This window comes from Ciconia boyciana, chromosome 5 (assembly GCF_034638445.1).
Source record: "Ciconia boyciana chromosome 5, ASM3463844v1, whole genome shotgun sequence".
NCBI classification, from domain to species: Eukaryota; Metazoa; Chordata; class Aves; order Ciconiiformes; family Ciconiidae; genus Ciconia; species Ciconia boyciana.
The window spans coordinates 34,490,243-34,512,996 of NC_132938.1; the positions used below are offsets into that span (position 1 = coordinate 34,490,243).

A 22,754-nucleotide genomic window follows, 5' to 3' on the forward strand; every position below is an offset into this window, starting at 1 on the left:
CAATAGCAGGCATAGGCATTCAGGCTCTGGACAGACATCCATGGGATTTAGCTGTGCTTTTTCAATTGTAAAGCAATTTCCAGTGTGGAAATGTGGATTGTCTTGCACAAGGGACATACAGAAAACTTATTAGTTAATGACTGTAAATAGTCTACACTACCTTGCTCCACGTATACTAAAGTGGGACAGGACTAACTAAGCAAGTAAACTTACTACTTATTTTTAAATTTCAAAGTAATTTGATTATGGCTGTTATGCAGCTAATTCCAAACAAATCTGAACAACCCCCTACCAGATTAAGGTGCAAACTCAGCAGTATGTGATGTGCCCTCTGTGGTACAAGCTGTAACGTTTGACTTGGTTTAACCATTTTATATGAATCAAATGTCGCAAAAGCTGCATTTCACACTGTACATGCATTTTTCCCTAATCTAAATCATGCTGCTATGTTGATTTTGGTTTACATACATTCAATATTCATGATTGAGATAAAAAATAGACTCTGGTAGTAGAGTCATGCTAACATGCTTCTGCTTCCATACTTAAGTTAAAAAAAAAAAAGATGTACAACTAGACTAGCCCTTTTTTTTTTAAATGTCAGTTTAAATAGTGGGATGCTGATTTCTGTGTGCTCTCAATGCGTCAGTGCTTTACACCCCTTCGAATTGCTTCTTGCTGTGTTACTACAGGCATTGTTCTAAGGCCCAGAATATAATTTTCTTCAACCAGAAGCCATGTTTCTTTATCAGCTGCTAAAGTTATTTGGCAATTAGCATTCCTTTTGTCCCTGCTTCTTCCAGTGTTGATGGAGGGAGAGCTGTTGCAGTTTGCTGTAAGCTGGCAACCTAGTTACTGAAACAAGGGATGATTAAAGGTTATCTTTTAATATTTCTTTTCTAAAAGGAAGCAATACTAAATAAAACTTAGCCAGTCATACTTGAATGAAAGTTGACTTTGCATCTCAGATTTACAGGCAATAACTTGTTTCCCCTTCTGTAGACTTCTTAGTGATAAATTTGCAATTATTAAAAAAAAAAAAATCTTATAGTAGCCTTTACTGTTTGGAACAGAAAACTGTTGTATCCTCTGTTCTGAACTTCTGCACGACACTAATACTGTTCTGCATGTCCTGGCTATCAAGAATCCCATTGTGACTGGATGTCACGGACTTGCAGGTTTTACTTAGAATGCCTTATGCAATACTGTCTCTGCAGACACCAAAGAGACAGCAAACACTTCCCTTACGCCAGTGTCAACTTCAAATTAATGGTTCAACAGGAATATGAATAGCACCTCTTTCCTAGGGTGGTTAAGAAAAGATTACTAGTGAACCAGCATATATACCAGCCCCTCAGTTTACTCTCCAGTGTCTTCTCTTCGCGTGTTATAAAACACAAGAGTTGGCACTGGAAACTAGTCCCAGCAATGCAGGCAGTGACACAGATAAAACTACTGCCTTCTACATTATCTCCTTCCTAGGATATTAGGGTGCCTGTACTTCTCTCTATTTCTAAAGAACCTTTACTTTCTTAATTTGAATTCCGGCCAATGGTGTAGTCTGACTTGGCTTCCCTCCCCCACTTTCCAAAAACCAACCAACCAACTAAAATCCCCCCAAACAACCCAACTGCTACTAGTAGTTGGCTACTTCCCATTACGGTAATAGCTTTAAATGTCAGTTTAAGAAAGAAATCAGTTTTTCGGACACTGTTAAAATCAGTCTATTTGGAAGTGAATGCCCTTTCTGTCATGTGATATGTAACATGCATGGTGACTGCCACTGAGGTATGAAATCAGTGCATGTGTACTTCGGTCAAAGAAAGTAGTGCTTAAGAATATTTATTGTATTAGTATTTATTTTTTGAGACAACAGAAAAATCTGTATTAAAAAAAATTATTAACAGGCCAAGAAAGAGCATCAGCCAAAGATCTATAAATCAGTGAAAAGACATTTTTTGGCTCAGATCTCGTTTTTGATATTTCCCTAAAACCTTGTTTCTGTGACTAGATATGACACTTGGTAGGTTATTTCATATCAGGGCATCTTAGACATATCCTCATATTGGACCAGAACACTAGCAATTCCTCTTAAGTGCTTAGGAAAGAATAACAGTCCCAAATACTGTCCCAGATGGCCTTCTAATGCCCAATTCTTTTTCACGCTTGGTAGGTTTTAATTCATATGTGCTTTAGAAGTATTTTAGCCTAAAAAAAACCCAACCAAACAAAATAACAAACCCACAAACCATCAACAAACCAAACCAAGAATACTGTCAAGACTGAAGAGATCTAGAGCTACCTGCTGAACTCATTTGGTTGAAATAGCTGAAATCAAACCAGACATATATTACTGTACATTTCTCATCAGCAGAACTGCTGATCAGAAAGCAAGAAAGTCCAATGTGAGACAGGGTCCTCCATTGTTAGAAGCTCATTGACATTTCTATATAGCCATGGGATTTCTGAAGAAAGGAGTTAGGCTGAGGAATCTTTTTCCAAAAGTATTTTTTCTTGGAGGACCTCCAATTCAGACAAGCAGCTTCCAACATAGGAAAGGTACAGGGTTACCAAGGACTACAGGGATCTGGGCATTCCCGCAGGTAAGTCTCTGTATGACCATTGTACACCTCCATCAGCGTTGTACACACAGTCAGCTAATAGGTGGGAAGAAGAAGGGAAAAAAAAAGAGTCTCATTACAGTAATTAGTGAAAAACTGTCTCTGATACTAGCTGAACAGTTCAACTAAAATGAGCATTTGTCTTATTTAGTCAACAACATGCAAGTATGAATAGCTTGTGTCCTCAGCCAAGAATGCTGCCTCTACTGAATATAGTAACTAAATTTCTCATTCAAAACCTCTTCTCACCCTTTTAGGTTTTTTTGGGGTTTTTTTTGTTTTTTGTTTTTAAACATCAAAACCTCAAGTTCAGACTAAAACATCTTCTGTTGCAAGAAGAATGTGACTGTAGTATGTGTAAACCATGAGGTATATTAACTTGTTTCATGCTACTTCTAAGGGCATGTATCACTGGTTAATTCAGGTTAGAAGGGTCCTTAAGAAGGCTGTAATACAAATGCTGCCTCAAACCAGAGCCAGCTATGAGGAAAGGGCTCAGGCTACTTGGAGCTTTAAAGCTGGAGGGCCTTTGAAAAACAGCTATTCCAGCAATTACATTTTGCTTTTACAAAGTAAGATGGAATTTGTTTTGTTTTTACGTGCATGTTTTCACCTAAAAAAACCCCGAATGCACCACTGTGACCTCCTTACATGTACAGTAGTTAGTGGTCTGCCCCTCACCCCCTACTCTAAACTTTCTGCAAAAATAGAAGCATTACCTTATTGAGGACCGGCTTTGTGGAGAGAACATCATAAATTGTTGGTAAGGAGATGTTCTGAAAGAAAATAATACATTGATGTTAATGGACATTAACCTCTTACTGTAAATGCTGAGAACTGTAACTTTTTACTGCTCAATTAGATAATAAGATAAAGCTCTAAGAGTATATATTGAGATCAGAAGAACATGAGTTGCGAAACCTTGAGCAGACCAGATCTCAGTACAGCACGGGACACTTGTTTCTGAGTGTCAGTGTTCACTGGCTGACAGTGTGTGTTTGAATTTCACTAGTGATAAAACAGCTCAGGAAACAATGAAAATCTCTCTCAAAGTGTCTCTAGGTTTATCCCCCTGCATATGCAGCTGCAGAAAATGCCAGCAGGAAACCCACCCAGATGAAGAGAGAGCCTAAAACTAAAAAACATTCATGTAAAGAGCCAGCTGGTACTTTATTACCCAGAAGCACAGACAAATTGTCACAAACCGTTAGCCACTTCTGTCATTACAGCTGTGCTTGCAAATGCCCTGAATGCTCCTGACTCTGTCAGATCAGTACTGTAACTTGGGAATTTCAAAACAGCAAGATGAGGTATTTGGAGGATGCTTACCTCTTGCATTGTCTGGTTCAGGCATTTCATTGCAGGTGTTCTACGATTATCCAAGATTAGTGGAGGCTTCCAGCGATCGTAGTTTGTTTCTAACACGTACCACGTACCTTTCTTGATATCAAGGCTGGAAAAGAGGTATATGTTTGTGGTTTGCTTCTCTAACTATATAGTAAGTACGTATATAGTATATACTATATACAGCCGGATTTTTTTTAGGCTTGCTGTGGCATTTTTCAGTGATGCTAAAGAAGTGAGTTCTTGTACAACAGAAGTCACAAGAAACATAGGATACAATTATTAGTGGAACCTGTCCTCTTCTGGAAGGCTGAGTCAGGTGTCGGGTCAAGCATACTCACTCCCAGATATCCAGAGCAGCTGTCCTGGAACGAGTTATCACGCACCCTTCTCCAGAATTTTTTCCACCCAGGATAAAGTAAGCTGGAGCCAGCAGCCTTGTTTTTGCCAGTTTGTCTTTTGCATCCTGGTAACTGCAGATAACAAAATAGTGTTGGACTATTAAATGCTATGAATGGTTGAAGTACTGAAGAATGAGTTTCACAGACCCAGGAAAAGTTTGGGTAGTTACACCTTTCTTCCCCTTTCACGCACATATGAGGAGACTGTATCACAATGAAGGAACACACTTAAGCAAAGCTCCTCCGCACACTTTGTACTTGAAGTATGGTTGTTGAGAGGTGCTCTTTGCACTTTTTCCACATTTAAAACACAAATAAAATGATGACATGCTGTGTCATATTCCACCTAATTTATTTACTGCATGAGAGCTTTGTTTCTCTTTACTTCCTATAATATACTACTACCTGTTGGATGTGTTTTGATGCAGAATGCTGTTATGCATTCAGATAACAATAGGTTCATTAGAAAAAAAAATAAATCTGAGAAAATAATTTGAGGAGTGTTGAAGGATCATGTGTGATGCCTTCCCCCCACCGGAGTACCAGCAAACCCAGAACTATTTAATGTTAAGGCTTCGAGGAAGATATCTGTATCATTAGATACTAAGCATACATCTACAGTACTCATACCAGTTGAAAGCAAAGCAGATTAAACCAGTAGAATATTGGGGGGAGGGGGGGGAATACCTTGTAGCATTCTCTAATACTGTTCTTGTAAGAAAGCCCATCCAATTACCATCTCTTCTACCAAGAAACCATTCGAAGATTCCTGCAAAATATCACTGGTTACAATAATTTGTTTTCAGAAGGTTTGCTCATGCTATTCTAACTTTCACATCCTTTAAAATGAACTGTGTTTTATCTTACCCCTCTGGAATCTTTTCACCATTTGTTTGCCTGTTTATTAAGGTAACTGGTATGCTCAAGGTCTGGAAAACTTGTACAGAAATAATGAAAGCAATGAGCATTACTCACCAACATAACCACCATCAAGACTGAAACGCTCATTCATTGTCAGAGTGAACAAGTCCTGAAAAGCATTAAACAAGTCAACCTTCATCCACCACCAGCCTGTTAATACCAGTAATAAACAAGAGGCAGCATTGCAATTTACATGCCAAATTGAGCTTCCTGTTCATTAGACTCTTCCCCTTTGAGTAATGGGCTGCAAGATCAAGCCCATGCGGAGAAGAACCTAATTTATCACTGCCTGAGCAAGTAGAAATGATAATTCGTCATCTTCTGACCTGGCATAGCAATCCAGCAAACCATGCTTTTATGCTAAGCAAGTCAAGCCTGTGGCCATTTTTTTCTTGGTCCTTGTTGCATCACTGAATTACCAGTTTTCCTTCCCCTGCTGTATGTAACCTTCTTCTCAGGCCTCTGAATACTGTTCTAGTTTGAAGGCAGATTTTTAAGTCCCAGTGCTAAGTATGCTGATATGTTATTGCTGTTCACAGGGGCCTGCAGCTGTACACAGTTCAATCCGTGCTACTTGCAACATGCAATTCAAACTCAAATCCCAGTCTTCAGCTACTGTTTCTTTCAGAGGAAAGTGGAATTCGGCTATGCTGGATCATTTTCAGAATGGACTGTTCCCAATTTATTTGACCAGAAGACAAAAATAAATGGATACAATACAAGGATTTATGCCGGAAATGCTCTACTATGGAAAGGGCCACCTATAATAGAGGATAAAGGCAGAGCATGTAGAAAAGGAAGAGTTGTAGTAAGCTGGAGACCCTGGTATAGTTCTGTACTGCTCGTTTTTAAGATGTAGATAAAACCCAGATTTCAGGTGCCTATTAAAAAAAAAAAAAAAAAATCAATCTTGCAACATAGGACTCCTTTTCCAAGAAGGATTGGACAAAAAATTAAAATAGCACAAGTATGCCGTTTCACCTCTGGGATCACAGCAGTATGTATCTGCTAGCAAGAAACTCCAACCACTTGTGCACTTTGTATTCACTCCTGTTCGTATTCAGAATTCAACACTGTTTTTAAGAATTGTCCAAACAAATATTTCATTTAGGCAATCTCCTTTTACAAGGAAGAGTGCAGTGTTGTTTTCTTTTACGTTTCTTCAAATAGCTATACTGTGTACCAGAACAATTAAGAGATCATTTATTAAAAAACAACCCAAGGCAGAGGATGAAAACAGGAAAATTTACATCTTAAAGGAAAGACTGAAGCATTATTAACAAATTGACAAGCCCTCCCTCCCCATACTTACTGGTTTGACTCCAGACACCATGCCTATGTATCCTGCAAAATTTGTAGACTTGAATACTGTTTTGTTGTTTCTCTGGAAGTCCAAGTTTACCACCAGAGGCTTCAGTTCCCGAGTTAAAGTCCAGGAATTATTTTTAACATCCCACCTGCAGAAGACAGTATAGCCTTTGAAACTTCCCTCCCTCAGTAGCTTTTAAGACTTCCCTTCACAGTACGCAGATTTCCTGTGTGTGACGCCTGTCCTCTGATCTCACTCATGTCAGCCAACACTTAACTGCTCAGTAGTTACCTGAGCAGCACCAGCAAGGGACAACCAGGAAGTCTAAACACACAGGCAGTCAGTGAAAAGAAACAAGTTTTGTTTGAACCAAGAGCATATACGCTACTCGGTATTAAACAGCACCACCATTACAGCTGGTTTGTTTTGAACACACATAACTGTTCTATTCCTGCTGGCAAAGGGAGGCCGCTACAGGTACTGCCTGTGACACCAAACCTGCTGTATCCTAAAAGCATGTGTAGCTTGTTCTGCAGCAGAATGAGCTGGTTCCCTCAAATTCTTACTTTTCCAAGGGATAAAACAAACCGCATTACTACTGGATTTGCTCTACACAAAGGGAGTTCCAATTCTAGTTTGTAGGAACAGTTTGTAGGCAAGAGGGTGCTAAAGAACACTTAGCAGACCATTAAATTCTCTGGAAATAATCCAGGTTCTGGGAACAGCTTTGAAAGTTGCCTTAATTTTCAGGGAGCATGTTCCCAGTATTTCTGACAAGCGGGAGAAGTTCAACACAAGCCAAACCAAGAGACGTGTGGAGTCACAGTTGACAACATTTGAGTTTTTGTCAGGCAGGTAAAAATTTTAATGAAGATGGACATTTAAATTCCATCTGGGCATTGAGAGTCATCTGGATGAGTGACGTTACAAAATATACTGGGATAATAAAAGCAAACACTGAACTACCTGATCATGAGGTATGAAATGAGAACTAAAAGAAAATCTGGTGCTGGGCAACAAACTACAGAGTTTGTATGCAAATGAATGATAGTGTTAGATCAGGGAATACAAATCACTGGCTTCTGAGTAGAAATGATGAATGATGGGAAGTGCCAGTAGAGCACAGTACAGTAACTAGGGGGATAATTTGGAAAAACAACTAGCCACAAAAACAGGCTCAATCCACATTTCACTGCATACACTAAAATTGATGCTTCTGTCTCATCATGTAAAGAACAAGATATACTGCACCTCAGAGATAAGGTTACATAGACCGTTCTTTGGTTCGAGACAGTTTTAACTGGAGCTGAGAAAACACTTAAGTAACACTGAACACAATTGTTTTACAAAGTCATTCCTGACAAGCTCGGAGTAGTTTGACATAAGATCAGCAGAACAATCCTTTTGTTCGTTTTAGCCTTTTTTTACAACATGCAGTGCAGAATTACTTGTCACGGTCTTAACAACATCCAGTTCATCATTTAGACTCAAAGAATGCATGTAGAAATTTCAAGTTCAGCTAGATTTTCTTCATAGTTTTTTTTTTTTTTTTTTTAAAGGCACAAGTTTAGGTACTTACCCAAGAAAGAGTCCAAAATCCAAGTTTCTGGCATGGTACAGCTTCCCTACATATCAATAAATAAATAAATAAATACAATTTTCTAAAGAAAGAGACATGAATTTCAGCTTAGAAAACCAGGAAATGAGTAAGCAGGAAAAATACCTGGGAAAGTAAGCAGGGAAAACACCATTGCCTAGTTGCCCTTTTCATAAGCACAGAAAAATGGTGGGGTTTTTTGGATCAGGGAAGTGTTTTTCCATAACTGAAATCAAGTAATCTTGTAAACTGCTGTCCACCTCAGCCTCAGATGCTTTCCACATTATCTTAATGTAATGGGAATACCTTGAGCTCCCCCTGAAAGTGAGATGTTTGTAAACCCTCTGAGAATCCCTCAGAAATTTCCTAAGCTGGAAGAGTTGCAGACAAGGTCTACAGAACTAAGAGAATGAAAGAGTCTTTTCTTAAAACAGACTATCCATTTTCTCTAGCACCACACATATGCGATAGTTAAAAATTAGATGCAAAACAGATTGCACTAGAATCCCTCATGGCACTGACAAAGAATCAGGTGTCTGGCTGGTGTTTCTTTCCTCTAGAAAAACAAATGCCACCTATTTAAAAAAACAAAATAAACCATCACAAAACCCCCTCAAAAAAACCCAAAACCAAACCATCTTTGAAAGTATTTTTTTCCTTTTTTTGACCTAATACACCTGTGATTTCTTATTCCCTTCTCAAGGAACACCTTTTTATTATCATTGCTTTCAGTCTCTTCTACCAGACCTTCTTGCCTACAGTTGAGAAGGACTATGTTTGTATAATTGAGGTGGACCCTCTCCTACATAAGAGAAAACTGTTAACACTATTCTGGGTTGCATTACCTGTTTTATCTTCTGCCACTATTGACGTACATACAGTAAAGATTTCATAAAAGATGTTAAAAATAACAATTTCCCCTAGAACAAAAAGAAACAAAGTTCAATATTTTGAAACTTTTGCCATGAACAGAAAAAGATGTTTAGAAAAAAACATACTGCACAGTTTAGCATTCTAGAATATTTATCTTAAGAATTCCTGTTTAAATCTCATTTGATCTTTGAAATGACTTGTTCAGCAAAATCAAGAGCTTCCTGAAAGGCAAATAGAAGGATCAGAATCCCTTGGCCTTCTGCCTTACCATACAGAAAGCTGACAGTCATTGCTACTTCCTCCTCTAGATACTTCAAACAAGCTATAAAATTCACTTTAAAGAAGAAAGCCGCTATATGTACCACTACTCCCATATAAGAGCTGCTGACTAGCACCAGGTGTACTGCTCCTGTATGAGGGAATTAGTGGAAGCAGGTCTATGGACCTTCTCTGTCTCAATTCTGGAAGAATTCAGTGTCTACTTCTCACCTGGAATTGCATTCTTTTGCAGGAGGTGCGGAAGGCAGGAGAATGTGGCAAGAATTACAAGGGAAAGAAAGCACAGCATGAAGCTGAGCCTTGCCTTCTTGGTATGTCAACAGCAGACATGCAGCTGAATGGAAAACCAATGAGAATCAAGGATTCCCCCAAATTTTGGTGCACAGGAGCTGAGACTTGCTCCAGTTCCCAAAACTCAGGAGCGAGAAGCTACACCTCTACCGAGAAGTCCCAGCCTGATGAAAGGCTTATGTGATTTACTGCCATTCTCGTCTAAAATACTGTTTTCATTTACTGTAAGATGCAATTTATTGCTTTATCTACTTAATTAATAATTTATTTGTTAAAGTCACAGATGACTACAACTATACTGCAGACTGGTACACGTACTAATTTTAAACAAGTCTGGATTCCTAGTTTTCCACTACGTTAATGAAGTGATGGAAACTATTACCCAAAGGAATCCCAGATGAATTTGCAATCCCTTGGAGTTCTTCATTGAAAGGATAAGGAAGTGTGGCAGTCAGATGAGCCTGAAAGGAAAAGTTTTGTACATTGTTTTTGTAAATTAACGCTATTTTGTTACTTAAAACAAACCTCTCCCCAATAGGTACATCCTTCTCACAACTATTAAATTGAGTATTTAATTCCTCTGCAGCCTGTAGAACTTGAGGATGTTTGTAGAGTACTTGGAAGACAAGTACATACTTAGGGAAAGTAAAAACTGTTACTTATCAAAATATTGACATGTGAGCAATGGAGATTAGCACAGTATCTTAATTATTGTTAGCAGCAATAGACAGAACACAGTGAAGTAGGACTCTCATATGTTAAGAGCTCAACTGGAACTGAGCTTGACGTCAGTGTTTAAGGGAACACCTAACTTTCACACATTGGTATTACTACCTATATACACTACCTTTATGTCAACCCCACTCAGGCATATAGGGATACAAATGAAGTGTGGCCAGCATGACCTAAGGCTGCTGTAAATAAAGATGGGGACAGATTTGACCTTATGCTGTATCTAATGCTACATTGTTTTCCCCTGTCCTGATTCTATGCCAAAGCCTATTTTAATCAGACCCAAATTATTTTTTAAGATGAGGCTTGGTCAAAGTTGCCCCTGTAATCAGAAATTTATTAGAGTTTTCAAAACTTGATTTTACTTTACTGTTTAAAAGGAGTTGAACACGGCAAAGAGAATTTCAGTGAAGTGTTTTGCTACAGTGACTAAGTCAGTAGCATATATGTATAGCATCACTAATCCAAACGTCAAAAGATCTTAGAAAAAATTAAAGGAGGAAGAGACACATGCATTTTACTTTTGATGGTTTCAGAGTAATTCAGAGTAGGCAAGAAAGCAAAATTTCACCAATAAGGCAAAATTTCAGAGTAACTCTTCAAAACAGCATTTTTGTTCTGGAAGTGGAAGAATTATCACTTGTAAAGTTCTTAATTGCCAAATTTAGTAGCATTCTAATTCTGGTAGTCAGAGCATACAGTAATAAAATAATTAAGCTGAAAATACTTACTATTTTGTTATCCACTATGTCAACAACTTTGCCACTGGGGAAGAACGTATTTGCTATATCTTTAATATTCTGGACCACAGTCTTCAGCTAAAAAGAACAAGGGCTTTTATTGAATAGAAGATCTTGAGCATAAGAATTGCTAGAATACTAACAGAACTCCTTCACATACTTTTCAAAAAAACAGTTTGTTGAAAAAAATACATATTTAAAGGAAGTGCTAAATGTGGTGTTCTTGGTGAGAAAAACAACCCCAACTCCCCACTAAGTCACTCTTCAAGCTTTATTCAAATAACTTTCTAGATTAGCTCTGACATGTCCCTCTACCAGAGAAAACGAATTACAGGAAAAAGCCATCCTCATCTTCTGCTCCTTTGATCACATTTTAATACTCTGCACTCTTCTGTCTTTAAAAATGTTAATTAAAAGCTCTTTGCTCAAGCACTAGTGATCCTGAAGCCAAAAAGACTCAATAAATTTATAAAAGTACATGCTTTCCATTTGCGACATGCGAATGTCCACAGAGTTCTACTCTATGTGATCTGAACCCAAAGTACATGAGAGATAAAACCTTCCAGAATTTAAGGTGCAACCTGAAGCTTTCAATGTCCACTGGCTTAAATGAGACTTTTAAAATAAATATTATGGTGTAAGTAGAATTTGTTTGGCTTTCAGAGTTGAAAGGTCAAAGTCAGCAGGGATATAGCAAAAATCCCTGGCCTTTTTTGAGAAATTAAGCATTACTGAATTGAATTTCCAGCAACCTTCAGAAGAACAGCTGTTCTAAGTAGTTTGAAATAGGCTTGAGTATTTTTTAAATTACTTCTGCTGCGTGAACACCAGTGCTGCAACCAGCATCTCTGAAAAGGGCAGGAAGTTCTTCATTTCCCCCTTGCCATTTCATCATCTCATGTAGGGATGTGCAGAGGAGAAGGGAGGCTGCTTCAGTTTCACTTCAATTTACTGAGGCTGTCCCTTTGGTGTACTCCTCCCCCTTCATTCTGTATTACTTCATGACTAAAGAGCTTTGATAAATGAAAGCCTTCTTTATGCTGCACCGTTTTTTATTCCTCTACATCTCAAACATCAGTGCCCCTATACTTGATGCTGCTAGCTCAAGTGTTGAACAGAAAAGTTTTGCTCTAGCAATTATTTTAGTCTAGAATAATATTTTAAAAGTCAACTAGAAATATCATCCCTTTCAGAGAATTTTAGCACACATATTCCTTTCCAAACCTTTTTTCAAAATGAAAGGCCACATGCTAGTTTTATACCTGCTAAGCTTCAAAGCAAGCTCTGCATTTCATACCTCTGTCTTTTTGTCATGCATCAAATTATCCCATCTTTTGCTGGGAGGTAAATCAAGATTTATGACATATGTGGGTACATTCCCTTTGAACCTGAAAGATAAGTACCAGAGTTCAAATTTAAAGAAGGCTTTGAAAAAACATTTGACAAAATAGGTGCTTCCCACCTGAAACTAGCATTTTCTAGATCTGCAACAGGAATAAGTTACAAAAAAAACCTGTTCAGACTTGCAAGTCACTACTTTTCTGTAATTTGTTAGACAGGTTGAATCAGACTACTTACGTGGGTCCTGAAGGAGGGTATGTTTTACTCCTGCACTCTTCTCCATACTGTAAAGACAGTGAAAGATTACTGTTTAGCTTCTTTGTTAAAACACTTTATTATTCTAGCAAACTTCATTTTGAATTAAACCTTTAGGACTAGCCAGCTAATTCAATTAATGATGATTTGATAATAAAGGAAGAGAAAGTCTTGGGACTTTGGAAAGGGTGCAGAGGAGAATACAAGAGGTAGGGGACAAAGAGCAAGTTCCCCGTGCTGTCTGACAGACCTTCAGACAACTTGCCTACCATAGTCCAAGGCAAGCACAAGCTTATGGTAAATATACAAACCCATTTTTACTCAGTGTGATTCAAAAGCGTATTCTTTAGACAAGTTCAGAAACCTTAAATCTCAGTATGGACCAGTTTGTTCTGTTCATTCAATTCATAGTCTCATTTTATAGTGTCATTCATAATTATGCTTAGTGTTAAGCTTCACTGTGTAGCTGGGGCAGAGAAAGCACGCTGAACTTCAGGCAAATTACTCGGCCAGAGGAATGAGCTATACAGCATGACTTTTTATTTAGTGTGGAAAAGTGCTGCTGAACTGGTTTTAAATATTATGAGAGGCGCATTTCAGGAATATAACTAAAAACTAGTCACCTTCATTCCTGTAAGCATGGCTAATTACAAATGAAAGTTTGAGAACTATATTTAGGTGTACTCAAAGTGAATGCAAGGGTGTTTTCCCCTCAATTACATAAAGCATGCATATACATACATAAACATATGCATATACATGCCACAATTATAATCGCATGTTTTACCCAGCGAAATACAAGCAAATGCCTACTAGCTGCACTTGTGCTTCAAGACAGTTGAGAGCAGACCAGATTTGGTCCCTGAGCTATCTGAGCTGATCAGTAAGCTCCTAAGAGCATAGTATGTCCCACTAGGAAAAAGGAAAGGTAAACATGTTATTCTGGGAGTCCATACAAAGGCTCCCAAAGCACAAGCGTCTGGGAGACAGAACAGAAACAAAAATATGTAGGGATCCTTCCACCACTTCCCCCCCTCCCCACCCTCGATCTCCAATATTTATTTGGCTGTACTAATTAGATGACTTTACTAGTGTGTCTTTATAATGCGTGCTGCCTCCAGTAAAAACTGAGACAAGATCTCTAGCAGCTACGTATCTGGGACAAACAAGCTAACTAATGTCCTTGTTCTCCGTGGGCTAATCACGTTATCTGTTTTTAATGCATTAATCTAGAAAACACAATGTCTTACACAATGCCACAGACTTTAAACACTGGCATAATTTGTTACAACTGGAAACAGGAATTTTAAAGTGGGATTGGTTTCTCTGTATTATCACGTGTTTTCTTTTTGCATTGTTTCCAGTAGCTGGGAGAAAGCATGAGATGAATTTTGGTTTTCCTACACACAAGACGAAGGTTTTCCTACACACAAGCAGCTATGGGTTTCCTAGATTTCACTGTGGTGCAGTTATAGCCTTTGCATAGCTGGAACAAAAGGTCAAACACAAGAAGCCATTTAATTTTCAAAATGGGGAAGTTTCAAAACAGGGAGGGTGGGGGAGGATATCAGGTGATTAATTAAGCAACAAAAGTCAGAGGCTTAGTGCAAAGCCAAGCAAATACTTAACAGTATTAATGTGATTGTCTTGTGAAATTTTCCATTCTGCAATACTAAAATCAATCAGAAAAAGTGACATTTCATATACATCCTACTGCAATGGATGCACAGATTCGGACCTTCAGGAAGTATGTGCTGTCAAAGTATGCTTCTTGACAGATAAAGCCTGTAACAAAAAATTATCCAAAATGGATGAAAGTTCAGTTGATCTGTCAGTATAGCCCATGTGTACACAGAGGAAACAGTGGCAGCCATGCAAACTGATTTCAGAGGATGTTAAGTGATGTTCCAGGTGCTAAATGTTATGTCACTCCTGATGTTCTCTCCTGAGATTTTAATCTTGTACTTGAAGCTATTTTTATCTTCCTAGCCCGTTGCAACCTAAGCCACAAAAGAGGTGGGGAAAGTGACAGTTAAAGGAAGAGTTAAGGGAGAGATACAGATAAAATGTTCCCTCCTTACATGCCAGTAATTTCAGATTTCTCACCTGTCTATGTATAAAGCAAGCTAAAGAAACCAATAATCCCCAAAACAACCCGTACGTTTTCCAAAACTGCTAGCACCGATTGAGCTATCTGAAGAAAGCCAAGATTATTAACAGTTTCTTTAGGTAAACTATTATATGCTGGCACATAAGCAGTTATTTAAAAAGATGTCAAGACAACCAGAAAACTAGAAGTGTGTTGGTTTTTTTTTTTTTTTACACAAAGTTCTAACAAGGAACAAAAAAATTGTTACCTTTTGCCATCAGCTAAAGACTAACAGCAAACTTTTCTGACAAGGTAAAAAGAAAAAAAGACACCTAAAGAATTTTCTTACAGAAACAGAAAAAACGCCAGACACTTTCTATCACCAGGCTGAAATAAGCAGCTATGAAGTTATTGCTGTGGTCAGTGAGATCCTCCCCTCTGCAGAGGCTTGACACTGGAAAAGGAACAATAAACGCTGTCTGAGAGAAGCAGGAGCAGCCTTCCAGCACGAGAGGAACGCCTTGAGTTTCCAACATGACAAGCCAGAGGTGGTCTCCTAGAAAAAGCCAGCAGAAGCTGGCTCCAAACAGGAGGTCATCACTATAAATTTTCTTTTCAAACATGCATTGAACCTCCTAGGAGGAATACGGCTATTCTCGAATAGTTCTTTCTTTTTTTTTTTTTTTAAATCACCTGTTACTAGTAGGTTGCATATTTTGATTATCTGATGTACTGCTGACTTTCGAATTTGCATTTGTACATAATGATACAAAAATGGATGCGTGGCAGCACAGGATCAAAACACTAAAAGAAAGAGAACAGTGGAGGAGAAAGAGAACATGGTATGGGGAAAGATGGAAATAATAAGAAAAAATGGAAGTAGCACAGAAGATTTATATTATGACCAATTGTATGAAAAAAAGTAGAGCAGAACAGGAACCAAATAGCTAGCAAACGGTCAAGATGAATTGCTACCTGGGGAAAAAATATGAAGTAATAACAGTTATTATTCACTGCAGTAAAGAAAAGTAATGCATGGTTTAATGCCTGCTGAGTAAATATTTTAAAACCTAGCCTGATTTCATTAATATGAAATAGGCTGAACATAGCTTGTCCAGTCTAAAAGAATGCCAGCACTTTCTTTACTACCCTCAAAAATATTTTTGAGGTGGAACATCTCTGGCACCCTTCCTTAATATTTAGTGTTTCTCATCTTCATATTTAAAAATAAATATAAAATGACCTCTTTGAGCTATGAAATACAATTCCATAGTTTAAGGAAATGGCATTCAATCTCTTTCAGACAAAGTAATGTTATATTCAGCATCTTTTGGTCTATGAACTCTGTGGTCTAACACATTTTTCTCTTTGCTCCTCTTCCCTTACAGGATGATACCAATGCAGCACGCTGTCATGCTGCAGCAGTCCCAATGCTGGTCACCTTTCCGAACATGGAGATTAAGAGTACTCTTGCAGCACTGAAGAAATGGGGACCAAGCCAATTTGCAGTTTGGATGACAAGTTCAGTATGGTTGAGGAGGCTTAATTGAAAGCTAAAGGGACTGACAGTCTGCACCACTGAGATGTAATTCATGGCATTTAGCTTCCATATTCTTTGTTAATAAAAATAAAAGAACCCAACCAGCTGTACACAGGAAGACAACAATCATGGTTCATTCTTCAGCAAATGATGCATCCCAGCATCTCAACCAAAAATAAAATATCCAAGCCTGGTAACTGGCTGCACAGCAGCACAATGTGCAACCTGGACACGCAGTGGATATTGTGCAAGTGTGAAGATGTACCAAGTGCAATCAAATGCAAAATCAAGCTCTAATGACAGACTTTGCTGATAGCTGGCACTTTTTCCCCCACTCCACACCCCAGAAAGCTTTTGGCTAAAATTCTGAAGGTGTTTTACGCTGGAGCTGGCTTATAGTATTGGGAAGCTGCTCTTGGCGGGGGGGGGCGGGAGTGGGGAGGGTGAGACTAGGTGAACAGAAGAGAAGAGGGTAGTATTCTGTGTAGTAGAATTCTGTGTAGAAGAGGGTAGATTCTGAGTAGTCAGGATGCTAAGGGAACACGGGTCATCCCGATGTCCACAGCCCTCCACAGCCTTTCCTGCAGTTCTCCCCTCTCCCAAAAGCCATACTCATTTTTCCGAAATCAGTATAATTTGCTAGGAAAAGTCTTTGATCAAACACAAAAGAATACAGGAAATAGTATGTTCCCAAATATTTAAAAATATATTGCAAAAGAATATTTTGAAATCCAGAGATATTTAAAATCCTGTCCTCTTCACAGAGGATGAGGAGATTCAGAAATTGAAGACATGTAAGAGTGCTTCGCTGCTTCAGGAATAAAAACATACATCAGGAAGCAAGAACAGCTGTTGACATGCCCGGGAGATGGAAGCCGGCCTGTTCCAAGTAACTCCCCCTCCCGACTTCACAATTCCACCAGAAGTTAAATACTTCACCTACTCAGTTAAAAAAAAAACAAACCCAACAAACAAAAGATGATACCCCAAGCCCACCTGCTCGACACTTCTCCCCTTGGGTGAAGCTATGGCAAATACACTAAGTAGATTCAAAAGCGTACATACTTTCAGCAAGCTCTTCTTCACCTTCCTTTTGAAAATCGCTGCTTTGGTGTAACATTACAATATTTACATTACACATGTATATGAAATTGAGCGCAGGAACGAGCAAGGACTTGTAAAACACACCCGACAAACACCAGGACTTGTGGCCACGGCCGCGCCGCTTGCCAGAGGAGCCATTTAAGTTACCAAGTCCGTGAGGGCGGCGAGACGCTACCTTAAATTCACATGCGTGCATTTAAAGGCACGCTTGGCCTCCTGCGTGGGGAAGAGCGGCAGCTGCCAGCTCCCCTCACACCCACCCGGCCGGCCCGAGCCCCGCCAGCCCTTCGGGCGGGGCCGGCCGCATCCCACCCCGCCACCTCCCCCAGAGAGGGCCGGGGGCGACCCGACCCGCGCCGTCCCCTTCCCCTCCCGTCGCCGGGCTCACCGGGTCCGGCGCCCAGACGAGCTGCGCCACGACGAGCAGCGCGGCGGGCGGCAGCAGCGCCCGGCCCCAACCCGCCATCCTCCTTCCCGGCTCGGCAAGGCGCTTCCCGGTGTGGCGGCCCACATGACACCGCCCCGCCCCGCCTGTCACAGGAGGGAGGCGGCGGCGGCAGGGCCCTGCCGCCGCCGCTCCGACCCTCCTTTTTATTTTTAATAAAGCAGAGGCATTGACTTTCAGTCATACTTCCAAAAGAGGGCAGTTCCGCCCAAGAAAAATCTGAAATAAAATCGCCTCTCTTAGGCAACGCTACGAGCAAACCCGTGGCACCAGTTTTCACGTTGTAAATATTGTGATTTTTAATTACTCTGTGTCCTTGGGATATTTTGGGCAGGTTTTATGGTAATGAGAGACACCAGGCAGCTCCTTTCTTGAGGAAGGAGTTTTCTCCATTTTGCCTAAGAGTGCAGGAAACAGGCAACTGGAGAGACAGTCTGAGGAGAAATACCAGGTATGAGATCCATCAGTCCAAGCACGTTGTCTATCATTTATTCACTACTATACATAAATGGTATATTTGTTGTGATACCAAGTACAAGCCAGCAGCAGAATAAGATGCATACTCCAAATAGCTTACAATAAAAAGGTATAATTTTAGTGTGAGCAAATTAATATATATTGAGCATATATGTTAGCAACAGTTGTTGGAAGCGCTGCGAAGAAATACTAAAAAACTTCAAGGATACCTGTGTTTTAGCTTGTGTCTTGTGCTTTATGCAGTGCCTGAGAGGTTTTTAGGCACACAGAAAAGAAGCAATACAGTCTTTAATATCCTGACTTAAATTGGCTGTACAGTTAACTCTCTTCTAAAACAAACCGGGGGTGGCAAGACAAAGAAGGGAAGTCCTTGGCAGATGGTTGACTGGAAAGCTGTATGGCATTGCAGAAATTAAGAATCGGAACAGGATAAAAGAAATGCATTGTAAGGTGTGAAAGCCTTGGGCAAAGGGAGGGCGTGCAGCAGTGTGTAGGAAGGAATCGGCTCAGAACGTAAGCTTGGAATTGCACAGAGCTTTAGAGACCAAGGCAGAAAAGCGTTATGCGCTGGTGGAAGAAGATACGGAACCAATCAGGGGATTTCAGAAATGAGGAAAATTACAGCGTAACGGGAGAAACTTCCAATTTTCATGGGAGTGTCTTTCACAAATAGGAAATCAGGCAGTTTCTATAGGGCCCAGCCATTTTTTTTTTGTTGTTGTTGAAAACAAATACCTGTAAGACAATAATTCTGTATTTACTTGCAGGTACCTGAATATACTGTTATGGTCTACAGTAAGAAATAGCCAGATTAAGTTGGTCCTGTTATTTTCTAAACATCTGCAGCCCCTTTTGCTCAGATTTAGTTTCTGGAGCAGACAGTTTTTAGGTGCTTTACTATCTTTAGGACATCTTTAACAGTAGAAAATAAATGACAGCTTTGGAAAATGAAAAAAACTTTCTGAATGCTCTGAAGACAAAACTATGCCATGGTCACCTTTCATATTCAAAACTTACTTTTTTGAAGCCTCTTTGTACTTTTGGTTTAGTTCTTTCACCAGGAAAGAAATTTTAAGTCTAAGGAATAGTTAACACCCTTCAGTCTGTGTGTTTCTCTGACTATGGCTGTTCTCTGCTGCATTCCTATCAGAACGCCTCATCTCCAGGGTCCACACCAGTACTTTAGGTCCTCCATTGATGTTGTCTAGGTTTCTTCTGTCAGTTTTCAAAAATCTGAGTTAAGTCAAAAGAAAAAAGCTTCTTAAGATGTGCAGTTTACTCGTTAACTGTACTACCTGACAGCTGGTGTCACTGATACTTAGTACTTCATGTCCACCCTTCTGCTTTCTCACACTCATCTATCCAGTATTGTATTACCACTCCCCAGATCTGTTCCTTCCTCCAGAAGTAGAGGCTGCACAAATTCCTTCCCCTTTTCTCTCTGTTCCAGTTAAAGCTCTTTGTGTTAACACTACTGCTAGGACATAGCATCACCAAGACGACTCCATGAATACCTCCAATGGGAAAATATCCCAATGAACTCCTTATAGCAACAGTTTAATACACACACTGATCTTCACTGTTTTGTCATACCTTTGATTTCCTTTCCTGGGACTAAAATTGCAGTGAATTCCCCAGTCCTCTGCTTCTGTATTATCGCAGGACACATTTTTTAGCAAGAATCTAGTGTATCATTAGTCCCAACACAGAGGGCAACTCTGTTGCTACTAAGATATCCCTATTCCCTGCAGGGCTGCCGGTCCCTTGCCAAATCCAGTACTTCCTCTTCTACTTAGGACAGACTCATTTCATTTGCTCTGACATTTCTTTTTGCATCACTTCTTCCTAGCTCTGTAAGAAACATGCCTCTCAGTTCCATTTTTCCTTTACTATCACTTATAGCTATTTACAGTGCCTACACCTTGCATTCTCCTACTGACATTGATAAATATGAAATGGAAAATTCCTTTCCATGGGTAATTCTCACACTCTTTTTCAGATTCTGACTACTCCTTTCAGCACCCTTTCCACCAGCATAGCAGATTTCTGCTTCCAGCTGCATCTGTGTTTGAGTAATCATTTTTATAAGTTCTACCAGAGATGATTTTATTTAAACAATTATTCTTGAAAGGAAAAACAGATGCTTTAACATCAGTCTACTTCAACCATCAGCATTCACTTCAGATGCGTTTAAGATTCACAGTGACTGTGGATCAATGACACCTGCAATGAACTGCCCGATAAATAATTACCCTGGCCCACAGCCTGCTCCTTGTGGTGCTGCCTCTTTCCCAGTGTTTCTGGGAGTAGTTTTGGCATTAGGCCACTTCCAGGTCCATGATGTTGCAACAGTTGTACATCAGGTTACTTACATTTCTGGGGAGGGATATGTAGCATGGTACCTACAACCAGAACTACCTAAAGAGCCCTAATTCCCAGTCCTAGACCAAATTGAGGAGCTCTGGGGAAAAATGAATTACATTTTTTTTCTGTGATGGCACAACCCACAGCTATGCTGCATTTTCATCCAAGAATTCCTCAGACTCTGGCCAGGAGCATTTGCCAGCAATCATCTAATTATTTCTAGCTTTTGGCCTTCTCCCTGCAAATTCAGTGTTCATGCTTCTGTCAGACCTCCTGGGCATGCGCAATGCATCTTTTCCAACAATACAGGAACTCAAAATACGGCCTTTACTCACCATGGAAAAGGCAGCATAGCCCTCTCCTTTACAAAAATGGAGTCATAGAGCATATGGACAGACACTGCGATTCAAAAGCCTCTAAGCTACACAATTAGTTTCATCTGCTTGACCATTTCTGGTATTGGTAAAAAGCTAGCCAGACATGATGCCTACATGGCTCTCCGATTGAGAGGGTGTCTATTTTTATTTAAGAGCAATCAGGTTATACAGCGAGTTCCCTAGAAAAGCCAACTATTCTCTCTCAAGACCACTAAATGCCAGGGAGCTTTCTCTCTGGACTACATCATTGCACAGTCTGTCTCCCAGGGCTTAAGCTATATGGCAAAGAGCCTACCATTGGTACCTTATATACCTTTAATTTTTCTCAGAGCCAATCCCTTAATACAAGCCAAATATTCACATGTGATACAGTTAAGATTTTATAACTGGGTTATTGATGTGTGAGGGATTTTTAATGTAATTCTGGAGTTACTTACAAAATCAGAGTAAAAAACCAAATCAGTTCTGCTAATTACAGTTTCTTTTTGAAAATGTTTTAATGCAGAATGTCACTACAAACATTTTGATATTCCCAGCAATTGCTTGCTTTGAAAGAATGCATAGTTAATAGAAACTGATAGGAAACAAAGATAACTGTCAGTCATTCCTGCTATGTGGTAAGCTTAAAGGGTAAACTCAAAGTTCTGTATTAGAACTAGAACTAAAATTCTGTGAAAACTTTAAAATGAAGTTATTGAACTTGATACTGGTAAAAAGGTCAAACATTTGATTAGTTTATGTGACCATCTGATACTATTACGTTTTGGTTAACAGTATTTCCTGAAATACAATAATCAGATAGATATAGGGGAAAAGACAATTCTCCAGAAGATCATTTAAGTTCAAAAAAACCAGTTCCGAGGGATCTTTTGTACCCCTGAAAACTGAGTGGAACACAAATTCTCATTCAATAATTTCATTTTACTCATTTTTTTAAATTCAGTGTAGACCTTGCTTTTATTTAATTTCTCAGCATTCTGTTATAGCTTCTATCAGCATAAAAATACAAAGCCTTATGGAGCAGCTGGAATGACAGGAAGGTCTCCAAGGATTTGTCCATATAAAAAAGTTACAAGCACAACTGTCCCAATATAGTCATACAAACCAGGTCCCCAGAGGGGGCATTTTGATTTCTCATTTAGTATATCCCTCAACAGAAAAAGCTCAAGCGGGAAAAGGCACTCATTCCAAAATATTCATACAAGGAACTAGTGAGTGTACCTATTCTTGTAAATTAGGTATTAAATGAATGGTAGGTTTAACAGGTATAAAACAAATAAATTCTACAACCTTAGAGGGAAAAGCCCTGCGGCAAAAATCTCTGTACTCAGCCAGACAGAGCTGGGTATGGAAAGCTTAAAAATGCCATCAGAGAAAGGTTTGGATTTTTCTTTGCTTTTTTAGAAACAAATGAGTTTAAGAATCCCTATGTTATATCATAAATGTGCCCAGCCCATGGAGATTTTCTTCTTTTAGTTCCATAAAATCTGTATGGGCTATAATAATATTTTTCTAAATTCTTTGAAAAATAAATACTTTTATTGCTAACGTCAGCTAGCCTTCCCTAACCAGCTATAATTTGTTTTCATGCTGAAAAGTCAATAGAGGGTTTAAACAATTATGACATACTTAAATTCTTCATGCTTCTTCCTCAAGA

At 39.3% G+C, this 22,754-nt stretch overlaps 1 protein-coding gene across 1 annotated transcript; it reads right to left on the reverse strand.

Moving 5' to 3' along the window:
* Nucleotides 1–17,952, reverse strand: ASAH1 (N-acylsphingosine amidohydrolase 1). The gene is made up of 14 exons (XM_072862643.1): nt 17,823–17,952; nt 12,684–12,730; nt 12,403–12,493; nt 11,097–11,183; nt 10,016–10,094; nt 9,036–9,110; nt 8,173–8,218; nt 6,597–6,741; nt 5,339–5,393; nt 5,051–5,132; nt 4,304–4,435; nt 3,948–4,071; nt 3,338–3,394; nt 1–2,654 (listed from the first exon to the last, which is right to left on the reverse strand). The coding sequence occupies exons 1-14, from the start codon at nt 17,898–17,900 to the stop codon at nt 2,565–2,567; spliced, it is 1,188 nt and encodes a 395-aa protein (XP_072718744.1). The 5' UTR covers nt 17,901–17,952; the 3' UTR covers nt 1–2,564.
* Nucleotides 17,953–22,754: the final 4,802 nt, after the last annotated feature.

Excerpts from the sequence above, each read along its gene's own strand:
- ASAH1 (XM_072862643.1), bottom strand. The coding sequence starts at position 17,900 with ATGGCGGGTTGGGGCCGGGCGCTGCTGCCGCCCGCCGCGCTGCTCGTC. Across the intron at positions 8,219-9,035 it reads AGTGGCAGAAGATAAAACAG|GGAAGCTGTACCATGCCAGA; the intron begins GTAATGCAACCC and ends ATTGATATGTAG. Across the intron at positions 4,072-4,303 it reads GCTGCTCTGGATATCTGGGA|CCTTGATATCAAGAAAGGTA; the intron begins GTGAGTATGCTT and ends CCTCTTTTCCAG.